Source organism: Peromyscus leucopus, chromosome 12, assembly GCF_004664715.2.
Source record: "Peromyscus leucopus breed LL Stock chromosome 12, UCI_PerLeu_2.1, whole genome shotgun sequence".
NCBI classification, from domain to species: Eukaryota; Metazoa; Chordata; class Mammalia; order Rodentia; family Cricetidae; genus Peromyscus; species Peromyscus leucopus.
The window spans coordinates 4,156,789-4,184,055 of NC_051073.1; the positions used below are offsets into that span (position 1 = coordinate 4,156,789).

The window sequence follows — 27,267 nt, forward strand, 5'->3', positions numbered from 1 at the left end:
CTTGACAAGTAATCACACTCTCTTCTTTCCATCACCAACACCATCATCATACCCTCCCCTGTCTCTCTGAACTCTACTGTTGTTAGGTTTACCTTTAAAGAGGCCATCCACACACATATTTTTTCAATCAAGCAGTATGTTCAGTTTGATTTGTGAAAACCTCACAATATCAAAAGTGAAGAGCAAGCACTGTACCAAGTGCTTTACATTGAAGGCAACTTCTCACTAGTCCTCACAGTCACTTTTCACAGTAGACTCACATCACCATCTCTACTGTACAAACGGGACAACACTTCAGTACCATTAAGTAATTTGCTCAAGGCCACCAAATGAAGGACGACTCAACCCCAGTGCTCTGGGCTCACGATCTCTTCTCTCACACACAGTAATTCACTACAGCTACTTTTCCTCATCAAGAACACTGGCAATCAGTCTCCCCTCTTCCAAGTCCACCGTACCAGCCATATTAAGGCCTCTGCTGATGATACCTTCTCAGAGTATTACTGCCTACCTCACCAGGCTCCTCTTTCCCAGGGCCACTTCTCACACCAGCATCCTCACTGATCAACTCCTCGCTGACCACACCAGCAATCATTACAGCTGTCTTCTTTCCCAATGCCTCCTATTCTTCAACCTACCCAAGAAATTTTCTTCCTCTTTCTACTGAGTCCTCCATTTTCACTCATTTTTGGGTTCCTACAATTTGGTTCCATTTCTACCATTTGAAGGAAACTGCTCTGAATAAGGTCATTAATGACTATCTACAAATAAAATGGTCGCCTGTAACACCTGAGAAGTTTACCTGTTCTGCATGAACATCACTTCCAGAGTTTAAGGGATTTACATAATAGCTGGAAAAAATAAAGATACCACAGTACCCAAAATAAGGCATATAATATGGAATATATTAGCCTCAGAACATATACTTTTAAGTTCACATTTTTTTTTTACTATGAATACAGAAAAGAGACAAGAACTGTCATAACCCACAGTCACCACCATGGTGTACATTACAATACAATCGGCAGACTCAAGCCACTCTGACATGATGCTAATCATTGAAGTCCAGCAGATCTCATGGTAACACACACAGCAAAAACTGTACTGTGATTACAATGCTGGTGTAGGTTTCTAAAGTTCCATTTTGTTTAACTAGAGAGGCAATGTGGCAAAACGGTTAAAAGCGTGAACTCTGGGGCCAAACTGAGTGGACTGGAACCCTGATGCTCCCATTGCCCGGGTGTGTGATCTTGGGCAAGTTACTTAAATTTTCTGTGCTTCAGTTTATTCACACACAAGTGTGAATAACAAATACTATCTTCCTGACTAATCGGTTAATACATGTAAAGTGCTTTCACGATACCAGGCATGTTAAGAAACACAATAAATACTAGCTATTATTAACAAACACTGGAGATGAATGTTTTTAAATCTATTTTTAGATGATTCCAGCTAAATAGTCTACCTTAATTGTTAAATCCAAAGAGCACTTTTCAGCTTGCAACTTACTTGACACTGTGGACCACTTCCTCCTTCTGAGACCTCTTCATATGGACTCCAAAGACCATCTTCTGGTTCTCCTCCTATTGGTCTGGCTGCTCTTCCTCAGTCTCCTTCATGGGCTCTTCTTCTCCATTCCCGCCACCCAACATCAACTCTCTTTTCTTCTCATCTCACTCTCTCTGAGTGACCGACCTCATTATGCCCCACGCCCATGGCTCGAAGCAGCGCTTTCTCAACTGTCACCATCTGGACACGGCACCAGGTCTGCCATTTCCATTGATTGTATGCATTTTCACCTAGTATTTCCCTTTCCCAGAGTTTACGTGACCTAAACAATAATGTCTGTGATATCACAGGTTTGATATACAAGTTTTCCCACACACATTAGATTACTACTAAAACCCTTCAGGTATTTATGTACCATTTAAATTTGCTCAGGTAGTACTACTATAGGAAACACTGGATTCCAAATTTCCAAATGCTAAAGATTCCTTAATCTTTCCAGGCTGAGCCACATCTCTCAACTTCTAGAACATCCATGTCAACTGCTACTAGATCTTAACCAAAATGTCTCATAAGCCCCTCAGATTCAGGAAGTTCAAAGACAAACTTGTTTTTCCTCAAAAGAAAAAAAGACTCAAAAGGAACCAAGTTCTTTCCTCTTTCTATATACTATTTATCAATTAACTGCTCTAAATGTCAAATAGTTATCCAAACCAAAAATGTGGAGGAAACCAAAAATGCAGGTAATATTGACTGCCCACATTTCAACACAACTTACCCACACCACTACTTCTCTAAAAACAAAAACAAACACCTGAATGAACCACATGCGTCCTCTGTGCCCAATGCCAATGCCTTGGTCAGACCTTCATCTCTTCTCTGAACTAAGACAACAAGCCATCTCCTAAGTGGTGGCCTGCTTTCACCTCAGCATCCCGTGAAGCTGAGCTTGTCATCTCACTGTCAGGTCCACTCAAGAGCCTCTCCTTAGCATCAAACAGCACTCTTTCCCTACAATACACAGGACGAGACCTGGTATAACCCGCTCCTGCTTCTACCTCGTCACGCCATGACACATGGCCTACACTCAGTCACACTTGGCTGCTGTTCACTCCTTAGCAACTTTATTCTGCAACCCCAATAATGCCCACCAGTTCCACTAAGTTCAGGAAGTATTTCCTGGTCCCCCCAAGTTCACCTTTGCTCTGTAAGCTTAGAGCACCATGCCCACATCACTGGAAGCAGTTTTCCTATTACTTGATCATCACAGGCTTATTTATCTGTTACATCACTACGGGTCTAGAGGATAAACTGTAACAAACTCAACACATTATAGAGTTACTTAATATTTTCCTTTAGAATGTCTTAACCTATGGCTTAATTTTAAACTTGTTTTAATATTTTTTTCTAACACAAACTAAAACTAACATAGTTAAATACTAAAATAAAGGAATTTATTAGATACTAAAGAACTCTACCAATGGGGAGAAAAAGTGGATCACAGGTTTTATTTTGAGACAGAATCTCACTATTGCAGCCCTACCTAGCTTGGAACTCATTGTGTAGACCAGACCAAGATGCCCTTGAACTCACAGAGATCCACCTATCTCTGCCTCCCAAAGTCTGGGGTTAAAGCTGTGTGACCTCAGGTCTGGCAGATCATTGATTTAATGATGATGATGATGATGTTTTGTCTATTCATAGATAGAGGAAAACATTTAAAGCTACCCTCTCTCCCCAAAAGCAACAAACCTCAAGTTAGAAATTAAACTGACACCTAAAAGCTAGAGGCAGTGATACCAAAAGACATAATGTATCCGGAGAGGAACCCCTGGACCAGGAGCCCAATGTGTAATTTGAAAATGGGTTCAGTTAATCTCCCTGACTCCCAGACAAAACTTATACAATGCTTTCAGAAATAAAGTACTCCCAAGTTAGACTCAAAATTCTCAAAGATGAATCAAATTGTTCATAACCAATCATCAAACAAGGATGAGCAATCCATCATGAGAGACAACAGAAAAAAACAAGCAATAATGTTAAAAACCCCCACCAAATTTTCAGACAAGAGATGGCCAAATCCAGTATACAGAACAGCTACAAATTTAAAAATGAACACACAACACGAGAGTAAAAGAATGACTAAATATGACTGAAAAAGAAATCACATAAAACTTTTAAAAATAAAATAAGCTGCCAGGTGGTGGTGGCACACGCCTTTAATCCCAGCACTCAGGAGGCAGAGCCAGGCGAATCTCTGTGAGTTCGAGGTCAGACTGGAGTACAGAGTGAGATCCAGGAAAGACACCAAAGCTACACAGAGAAACCCTGTCTCAAAAAAACCAAAGGAATAAAAAAATAAATAAATAAGTATAAAATAAGCCAGGAATGATGGTCATGCCTGTAATCTCAGCAACTCAGGAGGGAGAGGTGGGAGAATCCAAGTCCAAGGTTAACCAGAGCTACACCACAGGACCTTGTCTCAACAAACACAATACAGAGAGATGACTGATAAGTAGGTAGCTAGGTGCTAAAAGCGAATATATATGTAAACATATATATATAATTAAATATTTAAAAGTTAAATTAAAATAAATTAAAAAAGACTAACTGTTAAAAGGAAAACTTGTTAATCTGAAGATAAACTCATTAAAACTATCTAGCACCTATGAGAAATGAAAAGAGAAAAGTGACCCAGAAAAAAATGAATACACATATGTCCTGTTAAAACTTCAGAAGAACAGATAAAAATCAGACATTATTTAAATAATATAGGACTTCTAATCTCACAATCTTCTAGATCTAATGAAAGGCAAAATTCAGAATTAAGACAGACCATGTATCAAAACTGTTTATTTAAAAAGTAAGAGACAGAAAGGCTGACAGCTCCGTGGTTAAGGGCACCTTCTTGCTTTTCCAGAGGACCAGAGTTCAGTTCCCAGCATCCACATCACCTGAATGCAATGCCAGCACCAAAGCACTGAATGCCCTGCTCCAGCTTCCAAAGGCACCTGTAAATGTATGTGGCCTATATTCACCACACAAGCACATACATGTAAAACAAAATTTAAATGACTTTCTTTTTAAGTGATGGCTAGGACTGGAGAGATGGCTCAGAGGTTAAGAGCACTTTCTTGCTCTTCCAGAGGTCCTGAGTTCAATTCCCAGCAACCACATGGTGGCTCACAACCATCTGTAATAAGATCTGGTGCCCTCTTCTGTCATGCAAGCATACATGCAGGCAGAACACTGTATACATAATAAATAAATAAATCTTTTTTAAAAAAAAAAGTGATGGCTAATCCTGGTTGTAAACATGACTAAATCTGGATTAACTAAAATCCAAGCATCTGGGTAGCCTGTGAGGGATTTTCTTAATTTGAATCATCCGAGGTGGGAAGAGCCATCCTAAATCTAGACCACACCTTCTGATGGGAGCCACATAAAAGGACGTGGAAAATGAAAGCCTTTGCTTTGCCTGCCTGCCCCGAATCGAGCTGGCAAGTTCATCTCTCCTCTTGCTGAGGCGAGATTCCTTTGCTGGTATTAGAACTTACACCTTTGGGACTCCAACACAGACCGAAGACCAACTCCAGGTAGGGAGTGCTGAGAAGGGCAGTCTGGTGGACCGAACTACTAACCCATTACCACAGACCTTTCCACTGGCAGAGCCACTGTTGGGCTACCTGGACCACAGCCTGTAAGCCACTCTAATAAATCCCCCTTTAAAACACACACACACACACACACACACACACACACACACACACACACACTCATCCTCTCTGTTCTATTCTGTCCCTTTAAGAGAATTCTGCGTGACACAAGTAGTGTATTTAAACTTGGGGGGGGAGGGGGGTGGCGGCGGCACACGCCTTTAATCCCAGCACTCGGGAGGCAGAGCCAGGCGGAACTTGGTGAGTTCGAGGCCAGCCTGGGCTACAGAGCGAGATCCAGGATAGGCGCAAAGCTACACAGAGAAACCCTGTCTTGAAAAACCAAAAAATAAAATAAAAAAATAAAAATAAACTTAGGAGTAAAATGACACTCCTAACGACAATCAAATGCAGCTAAAGTAAAATAATTTTTTTTCAAAAAAGTATAAATAAAACTGGCAACAGACTGCACATCCTTGTTATACTAACAGATTAAGAGATGTAAGCGCCTTGAACTGTATCAAAATGACTTCTCTAATTCAAGGATAAAATAAAAATGATTTTAGATAAAAAATGAGTAGACCACCAATCAAGAGATTTGAGCTCTACAGGAGTTTCTAAACCTAACAATCAAAAGATATCTTGTCTGATAGGCTAAAAAAAAAAAAAATCCAAGAATATATTCTCTATAAGAAGCACCTAAACTATAAAGAATCTAAAATAAAGTAAAAGAAAAAGAATATTCTGGGTAATTTCTACCAAAAGAGAGGCTTTAAAGACAATTTAAGGTTGGACAATGATAGGGTACAGGTCCAACACACTAAGAAACCAAGCTTGCATGCATCTAATAAAGGAGTCTTAGCATCCACAACAGGAAAGCTGTTGGGACCACTAATAAGTCCTGGATTAATAATAGTCTCCGTCTCCTAACTACTATCCAGTAACTGCAGCCAAGCATCGGGTTGGTCAAACGAGCAGGTAAAGACAACCCCGGTCAGCTTGCCTCTAGTTGGCACACTAAAGAGACATGAGAAGTCTTGGGTAAGTAGGATGAACAAAAACTAATCAAGACCAAACAACCCATTTTCTAATCTTTATATCTAACAGATTATAACAATTACAGAATGCAGACTTCACACATGCACATCATACATTAAAATTATTCATAAACAAATATTAAATTCGACATTACCAAGACCATAAGACATGAGTAAGAACTGTTTTCAAAAAGGTAAAATACAGACCACATTCTGACAATAGTTAAGAAATCAAAACAATGAAAAAAATCAGCATATTTAACAACAATAAAATAAAAGCCAAAGATAAATTACTCCTTTGCCAAAATTAATAAAGTAGATAAACTTTTGGCAAGACTAATAATAAAAAAAAAAAAAAAAAAAGAGCCAGTTATGGTGAGTCAGGCCTGTAGTCTCAGCACCCCGGAAGCTGAGGCAGGATTACCCTGTGTTTGAAGCTAGCCTGGACTATCTAAGTACCAGGACAGCACAGGATACAAAATAAGCCCCAGTGTCATCAAAACAAAAGAAAAAGAGGAGGGGAGAGAGAGGCAGTATAAGTAATATTCAAAATGAGAAGAGAGAGATAAAGGCAGGACAGGCAAAGCAAAAATTTTTAAGTGACTAAAATGCCATGAATTTGACACTAATAAACTTCAAAATTTTGATGGATAAACAAATTTTTGAAACTACCAAAAGGGAAGTGAAAGAAATAGAAAACATGAACAATTCCACTGCAGTTTAGCTGCTGCTAAAGTGCACACACAAAAAGGATATACTTAAGTCATTTGGTAAGTAAATTCCACCCAATTTTTAAGAAACTGATGGCTCCAATCCAAACTAACTACTCAGTACCTCACTTGGGAGGTTGCTGTGACCTTAATATCAAAATTAATCAGTCAAAAAAGGAAAATGAGAGGCCAAATGTGGGGGTGCACACCTTTGCTCCCAGTACCCAAGAAGCAGAGGCATGCAGCTCTGTGAGTTTGAGTCCAGCCTGACCTATATCAAGAGGTCTAGACCAGCCAGGGCTAGATAGTGAGACCCTGTCTCAAAAATGGGGGGGGGGGAATATGTTTCTAGAACGGTACAAAATACTAAATAAAACACTATCAAACAGCCCAGCAGTACATTAAAAAGAAAACCTTAAGGCCAATTTGGATCTATTTCCAGAAAGAATTTAAAAAAGCCAAGTGGATCTCTGTGAGATCCAGCCTGGTCTACAGAGTGAGCTCCAGGACAGGCACCAAAACTACACAGAGAAACCCTGTCTTGAAAAACCTAAAAAAAAAAGTCCATTATTTGGAGGCCTGAGAAGGCTCAGCAGTGCTGCTCTTGCTGAGGATGCAGGTTCACTTCCCAGCACCCACAAGGTGGCTCACAACTGCCTCTAACTCCTGTTCCAGGGGATCTAACACCCTCTTCTGGCCTCCGTGGGCACCGGGCATGAAAGTGGTACACAAGATACATATGCAAGCCAAACAACCATACATATAAAATAAAAATATTTTAAAAATATATAATTTGTAATCAGTTTCACTGAATGGCTTGGAGAAAGGTTGAAACAAAATCTCAACAAATACAGAAAGGCATGTAAAAATGGCAGTCTTTCCTAACATGACATAGTTATCTACAAAACCTCCCAACAAATGCTACAATTCCTTTGAAATTGGGAATGAGACCTGTATGTGCACCATAATCAATTCTAATGAACACTCACAACCACTTCCACTGAACACAATTTTGAAAGTATGCCAGAACACACACACACACATGCTTTCACACATGAACAGGAAAATAATTGGAAAGGGAAAAAAATAAACATCACCACTGCAAATGACAGAAAATCCAATAAAATTCCAAAATATGAGAAACAAAATACAAAGCAGATAGTTAAAAATCAGTATTTTAAAATATGCTGTAAATTTTTATTTACTGATTATTGTCAGCAAATCTTGATGGGGGGGAGGGAGGAACGACTATTATTTATAACAGCAACCAATTTCAATTCTTCACAGAAGTGATTGGATTGCTTTCAATTAAGCCCCAGAGGGCTTTTCACGACTGATTCAAGGGTCCAAGAACAGGTCAAGGGTCAAGAACAGGTAAGACTCAAGAGTTTCTCACACATGAAGATGACTGAGGGGCTAAGAATGTAGCTCAATGGTACAGTACCTGACAAGGCTCACTTGATTAAATGACCCAGGACCATTTAACCAATATTAGAAATGGGTTTTGTTTTTGTTTTTTTAGCCAGTTGTGATGCCGAATGCCTGTATCTCAGCACTCAGTGAGTTCTAGCCTGTCCAAAACACAGGAACAGATTTCAGGTAAAGCTAGTGACAGTCACTGAGAGGGTGTGGACAGAAATACTGTAAGGGTTAGGTGACAGGAAACAGAAAGCCAGCCCCGGAACAGATCAATACCCAGGAACTCAGCAGGCAAGCAACGGGTGCGCCTCTGCAGAAGCAGATTCAGTACACAGAACAGAGGGGATGAGCACGAGATGAAATGAATGTGTATCACTAACTCAACAGCATTCACAAATGAGTTTAAGTAAGAAAGGCATCGTTTTAAAAACGTCTAGGGCTGGAGAGATGGATCAGAGGTTAAGAGCACTGACTGCTCTTCTCCAGAGGTCCTGAGTTCAATTCCCAGCAACCACATAATGGCTCACAACCATCTGTAATGAGATCTGATGCCCTTTTCTGGCATGACATGCAGACAGAACACTGTATACATGATAAATGAATAAATAAAATAAACCTTTAAAAAAAGTCTAAAAAGAAACACAGAGCAAAGGACATTTCCATTTAGATTACATTAAAACTAAGAATTGGGATCTAGGATGTAGTTTAGTGGTAGAAAATTTTTGTCAAATGCATGAGGACCTGGGTTTTTTTCAATGTACATTTAAAAAAAAAAAGCTACTATTCATCAGCTTTAAAAGACAATTCAGTATTTTTTAAAAGTGGGTGAAAAAGCATGGCCATGTTTTTCACACAAGGGAAATACATGATGCATAAACATATGAAAAGATTCTCAATCTCATTAATAAGTGCAAAATTAAATCACAATGATGCACCATATCAAACTACTACCAAATACAAGAAATCTAAGGTAAATGTTGGATAGGTTGCAGGTTAACTGTAACGCTCATATAATGCTGACCAAAGTATGTAAGTTGACAAAACTATGGGCTAAAACACAAGTTGGTACGACCACTTCAAAACCGATCTGAAATCACTTCCTGAAGTTGAACATTTGTAATCCTTAAGGACCAGCAATTGCACCCTAGCAAACAGCTTCTGACGCTGGGTACTCCACCCTATTTTTTGTTCACAAAGCACCAAAAATGCTTTTTAAAATTACGTACTTTCCACATGCTGCTAGGATGTCTAAAGAAGTTCAGCACTGAGTTTAATCGCAAAGGATACATTTCTGGAGTATCCTAAGAACATTTTAAAGTCAAACTATGATTCTTCTAAACGTGTAACTGGGCCAGCAAGATGACTCAGTGGTTAGGGGCACGTGCCACCAACCCTAACAACCAGAGTTCAATTCCCCAGATCCACATGGTGGAAGGAGAGGACTTCATGCCGTCCTCATGTATGTACCATGGCTGACTCCACACAAGAAAAACAGGTGTCAAAATGTTCTAGGTATTATAGCTACTTTTACCATACAGTTGAGTTGAATAAAAGTGATTATACACACTGATAATTAACAGAAAAACCAGTGATACCGATGTCCTGCATAAGTGGATGGAAGATGTGCTGGGATAAAGAGAGGTTTTTCCACATTGTATATTAACACTTTAAATTATTTTTGCTTTCCTACTTGGAGCTGTACCACGGTTCTTCCAAGTGCGTGTGCTGTTTACTTTCTTATGGAAAACAGAATAACCAAAATGCCCACCAACAGGAAGATGCATAAACTGCATCCTATTCACCCAGTAATACACAAGCAGTGAAGAATTAATGACTTACATCTACAATGAGTATTAGTAACTTAGAAATACAGCAGTGAGTGAAAGCAAGCTTCAGAAGACCACACCCGTAATAATGTCTCTTACTCAAACATAGAAACCATACATACAATTCAGTGTTGAATGATACACCAAAATCTGATTAAAGTGTTTAAAATACAAGAATAACATGAATTCAAGATAATGACCTCTGAAAAGTGAGCACATCCAATACTGGTTAGGTTGACTCTTGGACCCACTAGTAGATTTTAAGTGTTCAATGGTTTCACTCCACAGCCTGTAAATATGTTACATGTATTCTGAATATACCAACTACTACATCAAGGAGGAAAGGATTTAAAGAAAAAACATCATTCCTTTAAAAGGCTTTTAATTAAATCAGTTCACTTGCTACTAGAGGTACACATAACATCCCATGAAATTCTATCTTTACATCAACCATAGCAACATTAGATAACATAACAAATGTTTGTTGGAATTAATATTATGAAGACCAAATTCAATAAAGACTGAACCAATTAGCTATGAGAGATTAACCCATTTGCTGTCACATAGCTAGACATAAGACAGGCTGTAAGCAATTTTAGCAGGAAGCTAAAGTCATAAGAAGATGGTCAGTAAAGAAAAGAAAAAACTGTAGTTTGTTAGCAGGCATGTGAGGAAATGGGCGTTCTCAATATCAATGATTGTAAAAGCTGGTACAACCACCTTGAGAGCGTCTATCATATCTGGTTAAATTGAAGACACGTATGTTCTACCACCCAGCAAAACTATGACTAAGTATACTTCCTAGAGAAACTCCAAAGGTGTTCATAACAAACAGGTACAACTATAGTCATTGCAGGACTGTTTTAAAGAGTAAAGACTGTAAACAATTCCAAAATCCATCAAGAACAGACTACAAAATAAATTATGGTATATTCATACAATACAGTGCTACACCAACAATTATAGTAATTCAAAGAAAGTACAATTGTTCGATTTATTCATATATATCTCTCAAAATGTGATGCTGAGTGATAAAGCAAGTTGCAAAAACACAATTTTTATCCCTTTACTTTAAAAACCAATACTATGTATTGTTTATATTCACCATTACCGAATTATAAATCGTGCAAGGAAATGACACACAGAAACCTCAACACAGTGGCTATCTCCAGGTAAGGAGGGGAGAACTCTCAGCACCTCCACAGTTGTTTAAGTGTTTTGGGGTTTTTTGTTTTGTTTTGTTGTTGTTTTTGTCTTTTTGTGGAGGATTTGAAGTAAATTTGGCAAATAATAATGATAATAATAATAAAGAAAATGTCTGGCTTGGTTAGATCTGCCTATGTTTAATCTTTGAAGTATTCCAGAAAATTAAAAGGCAACAGCAAGGAGACTGAGCAGGAGAGGAACAGGCAGAAACCGCAGCCCTCCAGCGCAAAGCACCAACCCTTGACAAGCACCGGAGCACCAATTCAGTCCCTAGAGGGCTTTTACCTTTCTTTCCCCGTGTATCCTTGTAACACACCCGTTTTCCTCCCAATAAAATACAAGTGTTCTAACTAGAGCTGTGGTTGTGAGAAAACTGCCCAAGAGAGCAGTAAAAACCTGTACGATTTCAACCCTGTCTCCCTCGCCAGAATCCAGAGATTCATATGGCTGCCATAAGACACCCTACAATAACCACGCAGTGTTTGCAAGACCGCCTGGTGAGAAGACATAAGCGCACCCTTGAGAGAGGACTGGCCAACTGAAGGACGTTTAGAAACTAGAAGCTTCTGCAAAAGGAACCGTGCACCGGTGCCAGCCCACATTCGGCTTCATTTGGGTCCTTTGTCCCCCCTAGCCTGCCCCCTCCCCGCCAAGCCATCGCGGCACAGGCTTTAGTGACGTCGCCACCCCTGCGCCGCAGCCGCAGCAGCCCCTGCAGCAGTCTGGAGGGCAAAGGATGCTCCTCCACGGAAGGCTCCAGGAGGTGGGGGGCAGCACTGCGTCCCCTCCCTGGTCCTCCCCAAAATCAGGGCGTGAGAACGCAGGGAAACAGCGCGCACGCGCGCTCCCTGAGCCCTCGCGAGCCAAACCCCGCGCGCGCCGCAGGACCCCTGCGCAGCGCACCTTTGGGGGGGACACGCGAGGACGCACCCGCGCGCGCGCCCGCCCGCCAGCCACTGCAGGCTGCCGCAGTGGCGGGCGCGCGCGCTGGGTGGCGGGGGGCGCGCACAGCACAGGGGAGGCGGTGACAATGGTGGGGGGGGGGGACGACGGACCCTTTCCAACAGAGACGAGGACGCCCACGCCATCGCAGGGAAGGGCGAGCCCAGGAACAAAGCGGGGCCAGCCGCGGACACAGAGGCGCGTCCCCGCGCGCCCGGGACGCGGCGGCCGGCGGCCCGACAGGGACGTCAGCCCCTCGCGTTAGGGGGGATGCGCACACACCCAAAGCCCACTCCTACCGTGACGGGACACCCGAGGACGCCCCCCGCCGCCCCGGCCGCGGGACAAAGGGGACACACCCACGGGGGTGGGGGGGGGGAAGCAAGGGCGGCCACACCCCCTCCGCGCGCGGGCGCCCGCCCGCCTGGGCGAGACGCGCGGCGGCGGCGCGCGGGCCCACACTCACCACACACCCACGCGGGGAGGTGTGGAGCGCCCCGGTGCCCGGGCATCTCGGCTGCGGCGGGACCACGCAGACACCTCCGGGAGCCCCGCCGCGCGCTGGATCTGCACTCACCCGGGCCCGCAGCCCGCGAGCCCCGGACGCGGGCCGCCAACGCCCCGCCGCCGCCGCCGCCGCCGCAGCCTCCGGCCCCTCCACGTCCACCAGGCCCGCAGCGCCAGCCAGGGAGCGAGCGAGCGCGCCAGCGAGCGGCCAGCCGCTCCTCCGGAGGCTGGCGGGTCACGTGGGCCGGCGGGGCGGGGGGAGTGGGGCGCGCGCATGCGCAGTCGCCGCCCCGCCCCCTCGGCTCGGCGGGGGTGGGGGGTGAGTTTGCGCTAGCCCCCGCGCTGTGCGCCTGCGCCAAGCGGAGGGGCGCCTCCGAGCCCCCGCTTTTTCCTCGGGATTGATTGATTTATTTATTTTTTTTTTTGGCTCCCACTGCGGCAGTCTGGTCGGCGCCTGCGCGAAGGGCTGAGTGCGGAGGGGCTGGGAGGTGGGGAAAGGGTGGGCGTGGGTGGGTGATCGAAGGAGCCAAGGTCGAGGGCCTCGCTTCTTTCCGGGGACCGAGCCCGCAGGACTCCGGCTCGGGTCCGGCCCGGGCCTGGCCTGGCCCCCGCCTCGGGCTGTCTGTCCCGGGTTGGCGCAGTTTCCCCCCGCCGCCGCCCCGCTCCCCGCCCCGGCTGCAGGGGCGCGCGTGCACGCGGAGGGGGGCCCTGGTTGGGGGCGGGCGGGCGCGCGCGAGCATCCGCAGCGTTGTCCGCGTCCCTGCGAGGAGGTTACGTAAGGGACCGGTGGTGAGGGGAGGGGGATGTCTGACCACGACGACTGTGCTCCTTCTCCGCAGATGGTCTGAGGCCACAGGGAAGGAAGATGGTGGAAAATTCCCCGTCGCCGTTGCCCGAAAGAGCGATTTATGGCTTTGTTCTGTTCTTAAGCTCCCAGTTTGGCTTCAGTAAGTACTGGAGTGATGGATGGCCCGGGCATCTCCTGGTCCTCGAGGAACCAGGAAAGAATGCGCGTGTGTTCTTAGACTGTGCACACAGGAGCTGCTGACTCCACCTCTGCCTCTTCTTGAGGAGCCCGGGAAGAAATCCGCTGTTTGCCCAGTGTTCATGTATCCAGTACTAGGTTTAGTCTCCGATATTTATCCGGCACCAGGCTCGACACCAAAGTGAATAAAACCTGGCCCCTGCCCTTGAGGTCACGGTCTTGTGGGGAAGTATAGCAAACCTACAGTTAATGCAGCATGATGAATTCCCGGGGAGAGCAGTGGGAGCCTGAGAAGTCAGGTCAGCTCCTCCAGGGCACTCCTGGCAGTTTTATCAGAGATGAATAAGGCGATGGGCCAGGACCATGGGAGAGTCCCTGAATGAAGCCTGGGAAGGTTTGGGTGTGAGGGGTTTATAGTTCCCGGGCAGCATGCTGGAGCTGAAGAGTGGCTAGAGAAGTCAGGTGTAAAAGTGTACACTTTACATCTACTCTGATCCCCGTAATGTCCCATTTTATAGAGGAGAACACGGAGGCTGGCTTAAAAAACTAACGTGACCAGCGCACACGGGGAGGACCAAAGTCCCTCTGCAAAATGTTGGGAAAGTATGAGGCAACCAAATGGAAGAAAATTAGATGCCCACAATACAACGTTCTGACATTTTAACTGAGAAGTTTTAGCTCAGCTGTACAGCCTGGTCAGTGGAATAAGTCAGTGGGATGAAGAAGTTATAACCGAGTTCAAATTCTGGCGCTTTGATGGATTCCTTGTGTGGCCTAAGAGTGTTTGACTTACTCAGGTCTAAAGTGTCCTCATCTGTAAGGGGATATTGATAATGTTCATTGTTGATGCTTTGCATGAGCTGGCCCTGTGAAGTAGGCACTGTACTGGTGTCCTCAATTTAAAGATGAGAATACTGGGCTTAAGTAACTTGCTCAAAGCCACAAAGCTAACAAGCAGTAGGACTGGAATTAGAACACAGGCATACTGGTGGACTTTACTGCCTTTGTTGGCTCTTGTATTAACTCGGGTATTTTATGTAAAGAACTTAATGCAAAGAAACAGTGTTTAATAGGTGTTAGCTACTATTTTGTAAATACCTATTCAAAGAGTACTTTAAGGATTAGAAACTATACAAACCAGTTAAATGAGTGTCAAAAAATTAATTCGAGAATTTATTAAGCTCTTACTATGTACCAGGCAGTGTTACAGGCCAGGGAATAGCAAAACAGCCGTGCCTTGTCTGCTTTCACTGAGTTTTCATGCCTAGTAGGAGAGTCTGGATAAGGAGCAGGAGGAGGTCCTTCTCCTGTACTGTATGCTGTCTTTTAGTGCTCAGTCATTAGCACTTAGCACAGTGTAGGGAAAAGGTCAGTTTAACCAGCCTTGTTCAGCACCAGTGCATAAGGAAAGCAGAAGAATCTCTTCAGGATTCATTGTATTCCACAGTCTTGACACACTAAGCTCTGTAACACTTTATTCTTAAGGAAAAAAAAATGACCCATCATCACTGATGTAGTTTGAAACTTGTCTTTACCACAACCCTTGTGTAAAATTTACACGCGTATCTCAGGGCCGTTTGAGGGTTCAATGCAGAAAAGTTCAGAGCCTGCATGTTGTCACTGCACAGGGACAGCCGAAAAGGGGGCCTTGGACTCAGCAGTAAGGGAAGGACAGTCATGTGTAGACAGTTAGAACCAGAGGGACAAGTTCCCCTGTAGGCAGCTAAATGCAATGACATCTGACCTGTGGAGAAGTATTGAACATAGAGCATGTAGAAGCAACTCACTAGATGCTGTAAAAATAAGTTGCTAAAAAGCAATGTGTCCTTTGACTGTTTAGTACAGTATGAGAACTAAGACTAAAAACTTACTAATATGGTAATTATGGTAAGTATTACAAGAATGGCACACACAAGAAGCTACTGATGCTGAAATCTGAGAGTCGAGCATGCCTCGGGAAGATTCTTGTTGTATCTGAACCGTATAAACTGGATTATGCCTTGCTAACTTTCCTCTCTTCCCTACCCTCTTTATCCCGCAGTACTTTATATTGTATGGGCTTTCATTCCCGAATCTTGGTTAAACTCCCTGGGCTTGACTTACTGGCCTCAGAAGTAAGTTTAATATTTCTTTAATAAGGGTAAAACTGTACTGTTTTGAAGGATCATAGTCTTCTCTAAAACACACACCTTAAATCATTATTGTTTTAAGGTCCATAAGTAATTGTGTTGACATTGAAAATTGTGTTTTATTTTTGTGTGGGGGAGATGGAGTGGAGTGGGAGGCCACATTTGTGTGTGAAGGTGAACATGTTTGCGTGTGCGTGTAGTGGTCCCAAGTTGATGTGGGAGTCTCCCTTGACCCTTCTCCATCTTAATCGTGGGGGCAAGGTCTCTCACTTGAACCCAGAGTGAAACAAGACAGCCTTGCTAGCCAGCTTGCTCCAGGATCCCGTGTCTGCTTTTTAGTGCTAGGATTGCAGGTAGGCCATGGCAGGTACCTGGGCTCCGGGGATCCAGACTCTGGTCCTCACACTGGAGCGGCAAGTGCTTTAACTAGTGAGCTGTACCCCAGCAGAAACTGAAAGTTTCTTCAAGGTTATTAATATATCACTAATTAAAGATGGTGGTGAAACACATTTGTCTCCATTTCCTCCATAAAATCTTTCTAAAATTATACTGTTGCTGAAAAATCTTTTAAAGGTGTAAGCATACAGAGATAAAATAGAACAGCAGACCAAAGATACTAACAAAACTTTGGGATAGTCTTTGAGATAGAAGAGTCTGTTTTTTCCATGTGCTAGAGGAGGAGAGACATCAAGAATATTTGTGCCCTGGAATTCCAAAATGGCCTCAGACCTTAGAAACATCAACCTCTCTTGGTAATGGTAATAGTGCGTTGGACAGGAAATGTGTTTAAAGAGCTGACCTGCTGACTCCCCTTCCTTACCTTAAACCTGGAGATCGCCCCTGCCCTCCCCTGCAGAAAATAGTTCCATCCTATGGAAAGTGTGGTGGAGAGTCTGTAGTCTGGAGGTCACCGGGATTACCTGTAAAAAGGAAGGAAGCACAGGGGCCTGTAATAAGCGAACATCTGCATAGCTAAATAACCAGGGCCGGTCCCTCCCTTAGCACCTTCCCTTAGCTTCAAGTTCTATACCGCCTTCTCCCAGAGAAAGATGGGAGGTGCCTTGCTGAGAGAGCTGACCAGGGTAAAAGACGGGGTCTATAATTTCTGACCTTTCTGCCATCTCTGCCCATGTGCAGACCTTATTTCCTGTCAACTTCTTATCACTTGGATTTTAAATATGGACTGTCATAAATCCCAGACATTAGGAGAAAGTCTGTCCTCAAATGCAAAAGAAAGAGACTCAAAGGAAATGGAGCTAATGTCAGCTACAGAAGGAAAAAACAGTTGAATCATCAAGGATGAGAAAGGCTCCTGAGCAGCGTGCTGTCCAAGGAAATGTTTTTGTTTTTTTTAATTACCAATTGAAAAGTTATAAGCATGCTAAAACTAAAATGCTACCTAGGAAGTGGATTGTTACATGGTAGAAGAGAAAGCAGAGATGGAAAACAGAGGAAGTGTAATGTATAAACACTATTAGAAGTTCTAGGAAGGGGAAAAGAGGGAGGAGATTTGTAATAATAAATAAAACCTGGCAAGATAGAGCACTTAGTGAGCTTAACTGTATTGAGAGGGAAATTGAGAAGCATTAATAATTTGAGTCTGAAGTATTGAAAGGTACTAGGAAAACAGCCAGAAACCTGGAATTCCAGAAGAAGCAAACAGATACGTTAAGATTCTCAGTTGCAGATGCTGTTTACATAGTTGTTTTTAAATGGCAACATAATAAAAGTGTAGTGTAACTATTGAACGTATGTGGGAAAAGGAAAGGTCTTGTTTTCATATTAGAACATCTAGAGAAAATGTCTGAAGCTGATGAAATCAAGAAGTAATCATGTGGGCATGTTATATGGAAATAAGTACATACCAGAAGACACAGCTCAGATGTTGAAAGGGCTTGTGTGGGTGGACTAAGACTCCAGGGTCGGGGTGGCTTGGCTGAGACAGGTGAATGCAGCTAAACCCTTGTTTAGGATTATCATGTACATCTGCTGCTTTAATAAAAATCTAAATTTTTAAAGTATGTTTTGTGGGCTGGGTGGTGGTGGCTCACGCCTTCAATCCCAGCACTCAGGAGGCAGAGGCAGGTGGATCTCTGTGAGTTCGAGGCCAGCCTGGTCTACAGAATGAGTTCCAGGACAGCCAGAGCTGTTACACAGAGAAACCCTGTCTTGAAAAAAACAGACAAACAAAAAGCATGTGTTGTGAGTGCCTCTTGGGAATTATGACCTCTTAACATGTGTTAAACTGCGTTAATGTTCACTCCTGCAGATACTGGGCCGTTGCGTTGCCTGTCTACCTCCTTATTGCTATTGTCATTGGTTATGTACTCTTGTTTGGAATTAACATGATGAGTACCTCTCCACTGGACTCCATTCATACGATCACAGGTAAGTTTATACATAAATCGAATTATGGAGGGATAGAGGAATGAGATGTTAAAACTTTGGTCAGAAAAGCAGTCAGTAGGCTGCAGAAACACATTGAGACAAAGGAATCTGTCATATTAAGCAGGGCGTGGTGGTTAATCTTGATTGCCAACTTGATGGGACTTAGAATCCCCATGGAAACAAATATCTGAGCAGTCTGAGGCTTATTCAGGTTGGCTTTATCTAGTAAGAAGACACTAAATGTGGAGGGTACCGTTCCTTGGGCTCTAGCACTGAATAAAAACAAGAAAATGAGCTGGATATAAACATGTATCCCTGTCTGTGACAAGCCGCCTCTTGCTCCTGCACACGCCTTCCCCTCCATGGTGTGCTGTATCCATGTAACTGTAAAGGTAAGCCCTTAAGTTGCATTTGTTAGGGATTTTGTTACAGCGTGAGACGAGTAACTCCAGGTGCGTGGTGTTCGTCATTGCCTCCTGTCATCCTGGTGGACAGTGCGAGCGGTCTTAACCAACCACAGAAATTAGAAGGAAAATGCTTGGCTCAGCAGAGCTTTTCTTTTCTTGCAGATAACTATGCTAAAAATCAACAGTGGAAGAACTACCAAGAAGATGCCATCCCAGCATTAAGAGATGTTCCCATCAGTGAAGTAAACAAGATGTTCTTCCTTGGAGCTCAAGAACTTAACACCCAGAACTAAGCTGTGTGTAAATATCCTAACACCAAGCATGTACAAGTTTGGGGTGAATAACTTTGAAAATAATTATATTGGCTGTCCTTTTAATACCCAATATTGACATGTAAAAACATGAAAGTTGATTTCTTAGATTGAGTTCAAGTAAAATTGTAAATATTTTCAGTTGTTTTTTTAATTGACAGACTACAATACCACATTGTACTATAATCAACTTTGTGTCTGTCTGTATGTACACACATGCACATGTTCCTTGGGAATGCACACATGTACAGTGTTTGTAAAGGTCAGAGGGCAACTTATCTCCTCAGGAACACTTTATTTGAGAAAGGGTTTCCCATTGGCCTAACTTCACCACTTAGACCAGGCTAGCCCACAGCTTCCAGGGTTCTCCCTGTCTCTGTGTCCCATCTTGTCATTACTTTTATGTGGGTGCTGGAGAGCTGAGCTCTGGTCCTCAGGCTTTTACAGACTATATACTGTGCCCACTAAATCATCCTTCTCTAACATAAATATTAGTATAGCACTTCTCTTGAAGCCTGATCCAGGAAAGGCGCAAAGCTACACAGAGAACCCTGTCTCGAAAAAAAAAACCTGCTTTTTTTAAGCATGGGAAGGGTATAATAGGAATCTATCTTAAGGGCTGGAGAGGTGGCTCAGAGGTTAAGAGCACTGGCTGCTCTTCTAGAGGTCCTGAGTTTAATTCCCGGCAACCACATGGTGGCTCACATGAGATCTAGCCCTCTTCTGGCCTATAATGCAGGCAGAACACTGTATACATACATACATACATACATACATAAATCTTTTAAAAAAAGAATATCTTGGCCGGGCGGTGGTGGCGCATGCCTTTAATCCCAGCACTCGGGAGGCAGAGGCAGGCGGATCTCTGTGAGTTCGAGGCCAGCCTGTCTCCAAAGCGAGTTCCAGAAAGGCGCAAAGCTACACAGAGAAACCCTGTCTCGAAAAACCAAAAAAAAAAAAATATCTTAAAGAGCTTTTAGAGGTTGATTGATAGATAAGCAAATACTGTCTGTGAATGGGTGCTCTGTAGAGCACTGAGGTCGTGTAGAATTCTAGAAAGCACGAGGAGACAGTCTGGGTGATTGAGGAAACCCTCTTCTGTAGAATAATAAATAAATGGTGTTTGTGTGCAGAACACTACACAGCCAAGCAACCAAGGACAGTGTCTCCCAAGTCTTCTAACATGCAGCCAGGGTTGCAAATGACTGTCCTATCTGCTCACCCTGAGCCAGTGGTCCAGCAAGACTGTGGCTGGAAAGAGCAGGAAGTGATCAGAGCTGCCACTCACGTTCACAATATTCTTCTGTCCTCTCCAAGGACCAGTGATGGGCAGGCAACGTTTTTAAGTTAACGGGAGTGAAGCGTAGTGCTCCCCGGCACCTTAGCTTCAAAATTGACTTGTCATTCTGTCTCTACCTTATAAGGGGCTGTTTTCACATTATGGGCTGTATTTCTTTTTGAGGGTTATGATAAACTTAGTGAGGCTTCTCTCCACTTTAAATAATCTCAGGACCTGTCGAATAGTTTGTAAAAAGTGGACCCTCCAAAGAGCTTTCGTGTGATTGTATTACTTTTATAAATAATAAACCAGAGGAAGTGGGATGATGGTTCAGTGGGTGAGAGTAATTACCAGCCAACCTCCCATCCTGAGTCTGATTCCCACCCACACGATGAAGAGAGAACCATCTCCCACAAGTTGTCCTCTGACTTCCACACGCAGGCAGTGGCATGGGTACTCATACACACTCCAAAAAATAAACAAGCCAATCTCCTTTTAGTTGTAAAGCTAATGTTGCCAATCCTTACATTCTCACCACATAATAGTGTCTTGTTATGTAGAGAAACCCTGTGTCAAACAAAAATAAATAATAGTGTCTGGCCTCATGCACACACATGTGCATGCACACTCACACACTCATGTACTTCATAAAAAATACCGGTGTTTTCCAGCACAGAATTCGTGGCCCAAATAGAATCATCTTAGAATTTTGCAAATCTCTTTAATGCCTGGATTATGGAAGAAGCTGGGTCTCATACCTGCTTCTTCAGTCGGGAACTAAACTTAACACACATCAGGAACCTTCTGGAAAGCACTGCATACTCGGAATGATCTATCACACACACTGTAATGGAGGGAGAGCTGGGGTAGCGCATGTCTGTCACACGCACTGTGCCTGGTTGAACAAGTATTCTAATATGGCACCTCTCCTGGCCACTTCACTCTGTTTCACCTCTCATTGCAGGCACTGATGCCCCAAACAGTTATGTTCAAGCCTTGATTTGTAGTCCACCCTAGAAGGAAGGGGTTAACCCCTCCAGAACTACCTAAAGCCCAAAATAGGCAGACTTCTGCAGATAAACACCCCCTCCCCTTCCTCCCCTTCCTCCCCCCAGGAGATAGTTCTGAGCCCTGTTCCAGCAGCTTCTCTGAAGGTCTGCAGAACTGAATCACGGTTGCCATGGCAACGGTGCTGACTCACCGGGCCTGTTGAGGCTTGTCTTCCAGCTGCTTGGCTCCCTCTTCTACCCACTCCTGCTCCCTGCTGTCCCTTTCCAATGAACCGCCCACACACAAATCTCTGCAATAAGCTGGACCTTCAGCAGAGACGATTTTGTGAAGATGTGCGTCAGTTGTGGAGCTGAGGTGCACAATTTATTCCCCTGCTACATGTCAGAATTCAAGAACAATATCTGAAAGCCAGATGTGATGGAACATGTTTATAATCCCAGCACTGGGGAGTTAGAGGCAGGATTCCCATGTTCAAGGTCATGCTTAGCTGAGTTTGAGGTCAGCCTGGTTCAATGAAATCCTATCTCTCTCTCTCTCTCTCTCTCCCTCTCTCTCTCTCTCTCTCACACACACACACACACACACACACACACACACACACACACACACAAAAGCTGTTTGCAAGAACAGCATTTTGCAATAAGCCTAAGTAATAAGTAACATAAAAATACTCCAAATAAAAAAATATCAATTATAAGCATATTACAAATGGTTTTTGGTTTGTTTTTTCGATCCAGGGTCTCTCTGTGTAATCCTGGCTGTTCTGGATCTCACTCTGTAGACCAAGCTGGTCTCTGCCTCCAGAGTGCTGGGATTAAACACCAATACCACCAGGCACAAATGTTAACAAAACCCTTCCTGTGATTAAAAGTCATAGGAAGAATGGAATCAAAAGTCTAGATAGAAGATGGCCCAGCTATAAAGCTAGCAGGGTTTCATGGCTTGGCATGACCGCAGCTTGTTTTGCTGTGTTTTTAAGACTCGTTCTGTGAGGTAGCTCCGGATCTGATTGGTGCACATGAACAAGAACAGCAGATGTGTCCATAACTACCCATGTGGCCTGTGGCCATGGACCTTAATGCCTTATTAACATACAAGTTTCTGAGCACCAGCAATGTGGTGGGAATATAGTTAGGGACCAAGAGAGCCAAGGATTCAGAACAGTGGCCACACAAAAATAGTTCTGGAACCAGTGTGTGTGTAGACCAAGACTTACACATAAACAACATGGGGAATTTACATCCAATCATTTAACACCTGTCTTGAATTGTATCTGCAAATATAACAAACTTTGCTCTGTAAATTACAGTGATAGGAGACCTGGTCAGAGCTGGACAACACCAGCCAAAGCCTTATAAAGCCTTACCGGTGCCTGCCACATGAACTTTGTCATATAGGTGGCCAACGTTGTCACGTGTGTCAGAAATCTTGTTTATATGGGCCTGCCATAGCACGCAGCTGTGAGTCGGCCCACATCAGCTGTTACAGCTGTCCTAGGAGGCCCTTCCTCTCCCTGTGACATCGGTCTCCCATGCCAACTCTTCATTGTTCCATGAGTTGGCACGACCTTTAAGAGATTCAGTCACTCACTTATGTGAAGGACATAGACATCTGTCAGGGATGAAATTACAATGCCCGCCTTATGACTGATACAGCCAGAGTTCCAAATGCTGCCTGAAGTTCAGGCTAAAATCAGGCCTTCTTCCTTTAATCTAGACATGAAGCTGGCCCACACCTGGGGCGTGGGCCACCACTGCGTGCTGAAGAAGCTGGGAGGGACCAGATGGTAGTGCAGTCACGCTCTGGGTAAGTGTACCTCTTCCCAAGAGCGCAGAGTGTGACATATAGACAGTGGCAGGGATGGCTCCCTCAATGTGTCCCCAAGAAAACAGAAGTATTTCAGCCACGTGGCGTGGGTGGTCTCCTGCTTGCTCCACACTGAACAGTCAGTCCAGCAAAGGCTGGCGTGGTAAGCTTGTTGAACAGACTGTCTAGTGGAATGATCATAGGATGGAGAGTGTATTTGTAAGATGCTACAATTTGCCACAAGACTGAGCTTCCAAAGGTTCCAGGCAATTTACCCGCATCAGTACAGGGATTTCACTAGGCATACCCTCGTCCTCAGAATCGGAGGGATGAAGTGTAACAGTGTTGCATTTTTTCCAAATCTGACTGTGTTTTGATGCCCCACTGTGCCCTGTTGGCAAGAATTTCAGAATCATTTGTTGTGGGACATGCCCCTCCCCCAATAGTGGGTTGTGTTTGCTCATTTTATCTGAGACACTAAGACAGTTCACGTTTTTTTTCAGTCTGTGGTGTTCATCATCATTGCCACCGTGACTTTGCCATGCCCATGGGGCCCATTTGCCCACCGCTGCCCTTTTCTCTAAGGACACAAGGCTTAGTGCTCATTGCCGCCGGGAGTGGCCAGCAGAGCACCCTTGGTCAAGGCTCCAGCCTGGGCACTTCACACTCGCTCTCTCAGCCTCTGTCCCTCCCTCCACCCAGTCTCAGGACCCAGGATTGCTGCTGGGGTCTGGGGGCCTCTGGCATCTCCATGTTGCCCTCCACCTCCCTTTGAAATAACCCCCTATTTTAAACTTGGTACACCCCAGCCCGGTGCAGCAGGGCAGTGGGACCTCCGTTTCTTCAGGGAATGTGGAGAGAAGGGGAAACAGTGCATGGGGACTCACGTGGAGTGCTTGGGCGCAGCAGCTCATGCCTGTGTCCCAGCTCTTACAGAGAGGCTGAGGCAAAACTGTTGGAAGTTCAAGGCTGTGTGGGCTACAGAATGAGTTCTCGTTCAGCATGGACTGCAGAGTGAGCCTGCGTCTCAAAACAAAGCAAAAAGATGGAACGGGGCATGTCCTCTCGTTTCTGCTCACTGGCATGTGGATTTAATGGTGAATTCGGGATGCCTCCTTGGACTGCAGAGTGTCATAAAGAAGCCATGCAAAGACAGAACAACAAGGCAGAGCCAAAATCTGTCACCTACTTGGATAAGACAGAATCTGCTTCTCTGTTGCTTTAGCCACTGTCCTAACGAAGCCAAACTAATGTAGCTCTCCTCATGATTCCAGACGCAAAGCCCACAAACTTCCAGGAAGGTCTCAGAATTCTATTCTCAACTTTGAAGTGGCCAAGAAGTATGCAAGAAGACCTTCAAATGCAGGTTCCCAGGTCTAGTAAGTCTGGAAGGTGTTAGAGTTTCCACTTTCACCAAACCCTGGAGACTTGAGATAGGCTGGGGACCACGTGCTGGGAGTGAGTGGGGTCTTCAGAACCAAAAGCCTGGGTGGAGCTGGGCTCCAGGCTCCAGCTCTCCTTTCATCTGCACAAGAGGTTGCTCCCTGAGCGGCTCCCATCCAGCTCCCTCAGACACACATACCTGTACTCAGGAATGCCAGCTTTACACAGTGTTGCTCCGTGCTGAAGAAACCTCCACCCTGGGGATGTGATTCCAAGAAGGGGGGAGTGCAAAGATACTGTATTTCATCTTTGGCCAATCTGTAGCAATAAAGGAATGAGCAAAACGTCAGAAAATGACTCAGTAATCACCACTTAGGCTAATATAGGAAGTGAAGAAATAGTATACACTTTTAATTTGGAAATTTGAACAATAATGAGGTACAACGTGTTTATTCAACTAGCAAGTGAACATGCATTAAAATGGCTAAATTCCAAGGAGAGAAGTAAAAAGAGTGTAAGTCTAGCCCTCTCAGGCCCGAGTTAAAAGCCCAGCCCCACTACTTCCCACCAGTGTGACCTTTTGTAGGTTACTCTGCCTCTCTGAGCCTCAAGTTCTTAGTCTGTGAAACAACATTCACCTTACCGTGTTTGGAGAACAAGAAATCCACAAGATGCTGAAAGCCTCTCTTCCCTCTCGTGGCTCCCGAGTCAGAATACTTGCCGTCTGTCCTCGTGGGGACCACTGCCCCGAGCCCTGCGCTTCATAGTCACCCCCTCACCCGTCTCTTCCAGCTCCCTGTGGGTGTCCTAACAAGTCCTCTGAAGTTAGCAGCTTGCTCACAGCACCTTCTTGAGCATTCTGGAGACCAAGAGTCCGAGAGCAGTTCCGTAAAGACCAAGGTGTGGTTAAGGATGAGCGTGCGGCAGAGGCCTTGGGGACCACTCATCCCTTAGCTGTGGTGCCTCAGTGGTCTCTTTGCTCTCTTCACTGCGGCACGTGTCAAATGTCCCTAGCCTTCCTCCTACCAGGGACACTGTGATTAGAGTCAGGGTTCCGTGCGTAATCCAGGCTGATGTCATTGTCGGGATAGTACTCAAACACATGCTTAACGCCCCCTTTTCCTGATACGTACGGTAACTGTGATGGTTAGAATTCATTGTCAACGTGATAGACTCTCCAGTCACCTGGGAGGTGGGCCTCTGGCCGAGCTAGTTCATTGAATATCTTGATTGCATTAACCGAGACGAAAAGCCCCGTCCTCTGTAGATGGTACCATTTCCTGGCTGGGATCCCGGACCCTGTACATGGAGAGAGAGAGCCAAACAGCAACGTGCATTCATTGCTCTGATTGTGAGTGCAGTGAGACCAGCTGCTTCAAGCTCCAGCAGCCCTGGCTTCCCCACCCTGAACTGCGGCTAAAAAGAGTCCTTTATCCTTGAAGCTGCTCTGTCACAGTATTTTACCACAGCCACAGGAAAAGGAACCCGGGCAACAACAGTTACGAATTCCACCAGTTAAGGTCTGATACCTTCGAGGACTGTTTCAGTCTACTATAATATTATATTAAAGCACAATTTACAATTCATCTTTTTAAAAAAATGTTGGGGATAGACCTCACATGGTACAGTGTTGGTTCATTAATCATGAGGCCCTGGGTTCAATCCACAGTGTAAAAAATAAAGTAAAATAAAAAAATAAAGGTGGGTCAACACAGTCTGTATAGCAAGGTTCAGTCCAGCCAGAGCTACATAGTGAGATGCTATCTCAAAATAAATTAATTAACTAAATTAAATACAGTAATTTATTTCCTCAAACCTAAGAATGAAGCAAGTGTATTAAAGATGTCAGACTCTCAACAGCAGAACCATAACACAGAACACCCCACTCCTGGGAGCACCTGCTGCCACGGCTCAGGGCTGTGGGACAAGAAAGAGAGACAGGAGAAGGAGAAAAGAAAGGAAGAAAACAGGAAGAGCAAGTGAGGAAAAGAGAAAGGAGAGAAAGGAGGACAGGGTACTAACTTAACACCCCACTTTTGTCTGCCATGTGCTATGTATACGCAAGCACGCAGGGTCCTCCATGCATGTGGCTGCTCTGTTCTCAGGGTCCTCCATGTACATAGCTGTCTGCATGGTTCTCAGGGTCCTCCATGCATGTGGCTGCTTGCTCTGTTCTCAGGATCCTCCATGCACGTGGCTGTCTGCTCTGTTCTCAGGGTCCTCAATGCATGTGGCTGCTTGCTCTGTTCTCAGGATCCTCCATGCATGTGGTTGCCTGCTCTGTTCTCAGGGTCCTCCATGCATGTGGCTGTCTGCTCTGTTCTCAGGGTCCTCCATACATGTGGTTGTCTGTGTTGTCAGGATCCTTCATGCATGTGGCTGTCTGCATGGTTCTCAGAGCTGTTAGCAGCTCTTGTCTGTACACTGCAAACAGATAAAACTGTTAAGGATTTTTTTTAGGAAGGCCTGGCCTCCTTTGCATCGTAAAATGCCCTGCTCCATCTTCCAGGGCTGGGCCTTCCATCTCTTTAGGACACCCCTCCACCTCCTTTGGCTTACCCTTTCTCCCTTCAGACCTTTGATTTCCTCAGGACAGCTTTTGCTGTCAGACCAGTGCCAGCCTGTGATCGCAGCCTTGCCTTCTTTGGGACATCTCTCACAGCTGTCTGTTCACATTTGTTGTGTGCAAGCCGAACTGGGCCAAGGACACTGTGTGACCTCTCCTCTTGTCTCCAAGGCCGGTTCCATACCAGCTCTGT

At 44.6% G+C, this 27,267-nt stretch overlaps 2 protein-coding genes across 7 annotated transcripts in view; one reads left to right on the forward strand and one right to left on the reverse strand.

Moving 5' to 3' along the window:
- Positions 1-13,100, reverse strand: part of Ttc3 (tetratricopeptide repeat domain 3) — a 105,659-nt gene extending 92,559 nt beyond the window's left edge. Inside the window, exon 1 of one of the 5 annotated variants that reach the window (XM_028879963.2) lies at positions 12,880-13,100. In XM_028879963.2, the coding sequence (XP_028735796.1) occupies positions 12,880-13,085 (206 nt within the window). In that variant the 5' untranslated portion in view covers positions 13,086-13,100. Of the gene's footprint in view, positions 1-1,509; positions 2,921-12,768 lie in introns of those variants that run through there. The other 4 variants (XM_028879964.2, XM_028879961.2, XM_028879962.2 and 1 more) reach the window with 4 other exon arrangements.
- A 34-nt stretch (positions 13,101-13,134) lies between these two features.
- On the forward strand, positions 13,135-19,215 carry LOC114700371 (phosphatidylinositol glycan anchor biosynthesis class P). Of its 2 annotated transcripts, none has more exons than XM_028879967.2 (5): positions 13,135-13,297; positions 13,649-13,756; positions 15,836-15,908; positions 18,193-18,311; positions 18,881-19,215. In XM_028879967.2, exons 2-5 carry the CDS (start codon positions 13,675-13,677, stop codon positions 19,009-19,011), a joined length of 405 nt encoding a protein of 134 aa, XP_028735800.1. In that variant the 5' UTR covers positions 13,135-13,297; positions 13,649-13,674; the 3' UTR covers positions 19,012-19,215. The 2 variants fall into 2 exon arrangements, with proteins under 2 accessions (XP_028735800.1, XP_028735799.1); XM_028879966.2 differs by having other exon boundaries at positions 13,135-13,279.
- The last annotated feature ends 8,052 nt before the right edge of the window (positions 19,216-27,267 follow it).